Below are 6,000 nucleotides of genomic sequence, written 5' to 3' on the forward strand. Positions count from 1 at the left end.
CATGAGGAACCAAAAAAAGACAAAGATTCCCCATTTAGCCTTAATAGACTGTTGGGGCAAATGCTGTTCGCGAGCACCTATGAAGGCTGGCACAGTACACGAAGGAGTGGGTGGCCAACACCATGCCTGACCACCTTTGTCTCCCCAGTAGCACTGTTTTTACACAGCGCACCAGGTACTCATGAGGCTGAGTCGACCTCGGGGAGGCCCAGGACCGGTTCAGATAATCATCACCGGTGTTGGCTGTGAGCGGGAATCGAACTTGGGTTGACAGGTTCATAGCGAAGCGCGCTAACTGCTACACTACCACTTCCCTAAGAGGAACCAGCATGTAGAATAACGAGAATTTTAAAAAACCTTCAGAGAAAAATACATAATGTATATATATATTTTAAATCCCGAAGAACCCTCTCCTCCTAGTGTAAATTGGAACCATAATCAAATATATAGCAGCTATTCTTCCTACTTTCTAACCGATCACCCTCCCACACAAATAAAAAGAAAATACTTATCTTAGAAATTTAAATATTCTGATATATACGTTTAACTTCTTTCACACCGTATACAGCCAACTGTGCTAATCAGAGGTGCGCATGCTAACTTTAAGGATCAAGCTTCAGTGCTGCTGACCTGTACGACGGTCTGGCAATCCGTGACAACATCCTTCAGAAGAAAAGTGCCAACTGTGGATACCATCATGGGCACCAACAAAGGGTTCACGACAGGGTCTATAAAAAGAGACGCATTCTGAAGGCAGACGAACGGCCTTGGCTAATCGGCATGGCACACCGTGTGTCTACACGAGTTACAGAACTCGAGAATGAAATCGAGTGCCCCCCCCTTTTGGCACCACCTTTCCGTGTTTTTAGTCAATTAGAGTTGGCTGCCATCTTAGGTTGGAGCCCGAATTTCCCTCCGGGAGGGGGCCTGGATTCTTCACGTGAGAAGTCGCACGAAATGGAAATACATCAAACAATCTGTTAAAAATGTTGCAGACGGCACGATCATTTGATTGAGCATTGAATCTTACAATACAGTTTAACATCTATAGGGCACTTAGATGCAACTGCATCTCCAGACGCTTCACAGGTAATGGATACAAAATAGATAACACATTAGTTATACGCACATTAAAACAAATGAGTTAAGTCTTGACCTGAACAAGAACAGTCTCAAGTACACAAAGTTCAAATGGAAGAGAATTCCAGACACAAGGAGCAAAAGCGAAGAAGGAGCGACCTCTCCTGTGGAATGGAAGGTTGACTCGGCTTCGTAAGGAGGCATTAATTGATCAAGTGAAGACAACATGCGGAGAGTTGAAGTGAGATGAGAGTAGAGGGTGGGTTGGGGTAAGACCATGAATATTTCTTATGAACAAGCACTGATATCTTGTCAGCAACAGACAAGTATTTTACTCAATTTTTTTTTGGGAGAAAAGTCTTAATGGGAAGTATTTCTGGTGAAGACCTGCCCAACCTGCGTTGATAACTCGAATCATGGAAAAACTACTTTTGTTTAACCAACTCGGGCTGTCGATCGACGAGTTCTGCGAAAAATCTGATATACTCGAGTCAACTGTCCATGGAAACAAAGTGTTATTCCTCTCACTTGTCTTCACTTCCTGGTCTGAAAGCAGATAGCAAAAATTACTGTACGAGCCTGCCCACATTCACCATGAACATAACAACGGTTAAAACCCCACATCCTCGGAACACTCGACAAGGGCCCAGCTCACTGCGCAACATCAGCCATTAACATCTACCACTGTGCCGGACCAGCCAATCATCATGAGATAAACCAGTGATATAACCGATGGGGAAAATGATGAGATCACCATGCTAATACTAACCAGTTTAGCAACATTACCATATTACATGCACCGTGTTATTGGCCATGCGAATTAAGGTACAGCCTGGTTGTATGAGCTCCACAGTTGGGTGCCACCGTGTGAGATGTTAACTACGTCGCCTGGTAGTACAGGATGTCGTGGGTTCAATCCCAACCCAGTTTGTACGTTCTCTCCGTGGCCGCGTGTATTTTTCTCCGGGTCCTCTGGTTTAAATACATGCGTTTACAGTATTTGGCCACTATAAATTTCCACACAATAGCCACTTCGTTGAGCTATCATTGGTGGCGAAGTAGCTTCTGAAAAATAACTATAGAGCTCGATGGGCCTTACCTGGTAAAATAAAAAGTTCATAGTTCACAGCATGAGATTACAACCCTGGCGAGTTGTGCTGTGCTGTCAGGAACTGCTCGGGGGCTTCAAAACAGCAGACTGGGAAGGACTTGCATGCAGACAAGATGCAAGCAGTGCAATAAAATTTACCCTGCACTGTATAAACATGCCGTCATCTACCGCAGTAAAAACACCGAATCATCAAACGTCCGCGTGGTCAGCATTTCACGCTGTGCCAAAAAGCCCCCTACGGCTTTTAACCATCACGTCAGGACAGATACACGGACAACTGCACTGGAAGCAATACACAAGCACTCACTTTAAATCTCCCTCCATTACAGCACTGTACTCACATTCTTTAGATATTACATAGAGGACAAACATGCTCACGTGCTTTCCATTGCCGAGTCAATCCACTGTTGGATTTTGAGAGTTGTTTGACCAGTAAGTAGAGCAATGGATTATGCTGCCATGTAACCTCATCGTTTATAAATATTTAATTGAATGGGTCCTCAAAGGTTTAATTATACATATTAAATGTAACTATTTTTTAAATAAAGGAATATAGTGTACAGTATTTGAATGTAAAATACATTATTGTACTATACTATGCTTCCACGTCTATGCTCTCTGCCTTCACCAACCAGCACTTAGCCCGTATGGTGAAGTATGGTCAAACAACCACCACAAGCCGCACAGGGTGGGAAGACCTTCATCCATCCGGCAGTGGAGTGACACATAGTCGTCTGAGTGTTCGTGGCAGGTGAGTTAGGGATGTGAATGACAGCATTCAACATCTCTAACTCAGTGAGCTGGTGGATCAGAACACGGCCAGGAATGGAGTAGCTGGGTATATTGATTGATGGAGGTGGCTTTTATCTGAGCCGGTCCTGGGCCTCCCCTAGGTCGACTCAGCCTCAGATGAGTATCTGGTGCGACGTGCAAACATCGCCACTGGGGAACCAAAGGCGGCCAGGCGTGGTGTTGGCCATCCACCCCGCTCATGTGCCGTCTTCATAGGTGCTGCTCGCTAACAGCACTTGCCCAAACAGTCTGTTCGGGTTGTACGGGGGATCTTTGTATTTGGTGTAGTGTAAAAGCGGCCTGCTCGGGTGTTGTGCGAGCCAGCGATGTCTATGCGAAGGCAACTCGCACAGTGTGTGGCGCAGTGCAGGCAGTGGATACTTGCCACTCCTGTTGCGCTTCTGTATCGTTTGCTGTTGTAACGTTTGTTGTTGTAATGTCCGACTGGCCATCTCTAAACCTACCGGACATCTGCGATAGAAAGAGCTTCACAGTTAATCGGATTCCTCCAGTATAACACAAATATTCAGATCCTGTGTTGAGAATGGGGGGCCTTGTTAGTAAGCCGTCTTCGGGGGAGGGGAGGGGGGGTCGAGGACGCGTTCACGGCCACGGGGCCCCCACCCCCCGTCTGGAACGAAGCAGCGAGCCGCGCCAGAGACCCTGAAGACCCCTGCCCCCCCCCTGTCTGTGTCGTTCACAACCCCCCTGTACGGACTGGGCTCTCCTTGAGGGGCTTTGCCGTCGTTGGCGTTGTTTGGCGCCCACGTGTGCGAGTGGAGGTCGCCTTTAGCGCGGTTGTTGTTGTTGTTGACTGGGACAATTCCTGAGGCGCTCGGAGATGGATCTGCCCTCTCCTCGAGGCCAGGCGAAGCGAGGAGACGAGGAGAGACCTCCATGAGGAGACTGGGGACCTCCGTGAGGAGAGTGGAGACCTCCGTGAGGAGAGTGGAGACCTCCATGAGGAGACTGGGGACCTCCGTGAGGAGAGTGGAGACCTCCATGATGAGATTGGGGACCTCCGTGAGGAGAGTGGAGACCTCCGTGAGGAGACAATATACCTCCGTAAGGAGACTGGGGATCTCCATGAGGGAGACCTCCGTAAGGAGACTGGGGACCTCCGTGAGGAGACTGGGGACCTCCGTGAGGGAGACCTCCGTGAGGAGACAGGGGACCTCCATGAGGGAGACCTCCGTGAGGGAGACCTCCGTGACAAGACAGGAGGGACCTCCATGAGGGAGACCTCCGTGAGGAGACAGGAGGGACCTCCATGAGGGAGACCTCCGTGAGGGAGACCTCCACGAGCCGGGCTTCAAACCCCCGTGGCCCCACTTCCGAGGGCCGGTGTCGCGCGCCCACCTCGCAGTCTCTAACCCCGACCCCGCGAGTCCCGCCACTCACCAAGCCTCGCGTCACCGCCGTGGCCGCCGCGAGCAGAGCGACCCCGAGAGCGACCCCGAGAACGAGCCGAGCCATGCCGCCTCCTACTGCCGCCTCCTCCTGCCGCGATCTCCGTCTCCGCAGGTCTCTTTCTCTTCCTTCACTCGCGGCGTTCGTGCGCGATGACGTCACGCCCAGTTAACCCGTTGGCGTGATGACGTCACGTGGCGTGATTTTCCCTCCACACCCCACGCCGCGTCACGCGCCTCCTTCAGCCGCTCGCGGGGGTTGTGCGCTGTCACGTGTGAATGCAGCCCCGCCCCTCTCATCCCACCCCGCCCCCCACGTGCTCGTCACGCCGCCTCGCCCACCCACGTGGCTCGGTTGCTGTCAGTCGCGGCAGTGGGAGATGCATTTATTTATTAAACGTATCTCCCTCCAGTTGCTTGGCATCGGGTGTCAGCAGCTCCCGTGCACGTTAATGTCAAGCTGTGGCTAGGAGATGCTAACTACCTCGCCTGGTATGCAGGAGGTCGTGGGTTCGATCCCGACCCTGACGCCTGCTGCTGTGGTAGCGTGGACTTGTCTTCGTTTTCCCCGGGTTTTCCCTCCACATTTAGAATCAACACGCGTTTAGTCTTTGGCTGCTGCTATAATTTTCCACATAAGCCACTTCGTTGAACTATCATGTGACCAGGTCGCTTCTCAAACATTTGTGGGCCTTACCTGGTAAAATAATAGTTTAGTGTGTACTGTACATGGACCAGCTGTCAGTCCACTGATGGATGAGGGTTCGTTTTGATGATACCATCTCCATCCCACTGATGCTCGTGCTTGTGAGCTCCAAGTTTCCCCCAAAGGAGGTCACACATCCTCGCCATAGAATAAGCCGATACATTCACACTTTCAACCTCATTGGAAAGCGCCAATAAAAATAACGTTTACAATATTTGTAACCTGTACTTTGCTTTATTAAACCACAATACAAAGTGTACTTGCTGTGCATATTGAATGAGGATTTTTTTTTTACTCCAAGTTTTGCAGGGGACAGGAGGAGACGGTGTTTCCGTGTCTGTGTTTTATCACACTTCTAATTTAGCAACCTTTGGGAGAACGATCAACCAGGCTATGCGTCAACTGTGTGTTAGCCGACCCTCTGTGTTGCAATGCATTACACGTCTTAATTTTACTAAATTTGCTTTCTCAAACTTTCGATTTTCTTGCTCTAAACCAGTCTCTCCTCCGGCCACTGTGGTCCGGAATTCCACACTGCTCCCTCCTTGTCCCCTTGTCTGTCCGCTGGTCACCTCTCGTCTGTCCGCCTCCCCAGTCCTCTCTCTGCCCCGGCCCCTCCCCCCTCTCTCTATTTTACGCCTCGGCACAGATTCGTTGTCCTTCTTTTTGTCTTGGTGTGTCTCGCTCGGTGTGTCTTTGTGCGTGTCTCTCTCTGCATGTGTCTGCCTATGCTGTTCCCGTGTCTGTGTTTTATCATTCATTCTTACCTGATGATGGTTGCTTGTGTTGCAACCGAAACGTCGTATTCCATTATTATTTGATTTTATTTTCTACGTGACTTACCAAAAGAACCAAAGTTTGCATGCATTGTGAAAGTGCTTTTTTAAAATCCATATCTTTCC

The 6,000-nt window shown here is 49.6% G+C and overlaps 1 protein-coding gene across 1 annotated transcript in view; it reads right to left on the minus strand.

Moving 5' to 3' along the window:
• The window catches only part of NPC1 (NPC intracellular cholesterol transporter 1), a 72,022-nt gene extending 67,485 nt beyond the window's left edge, over positions 1–4,537 (minus strand). Inside the window, exon 1 of the mRNA XM_078872783.1 lies at positions 4,385–4,537. Coding sequence (XP_078728909.1) covers positions 4,385–4,459 — 75 coding nt within the window. The 5' untranslated portion in view covers positions 4,460–4,537. The remainder of the gene's footprint in view (positions 1–4,384) is intronic.
• Between the last annotated feature and the right edge of the window lie 1,463 nt (positions 4,538–6,000).

The sequence above is a fragment of the Lampetra fluviatilis genome, chromosome 2 (assembly GCF_964198595.1).
Source record: "Lampetra fluviatilis chromosome 2, kcLamFluv1.1, whole genome shotgun sequence".
Lineage (NCBI taxonomy): Eukaryota > Metazoa > Chordata > Hyperoartia > Petromyzontiformes > Petromyzontidae > Lampetra > Lampetra fluviatilis.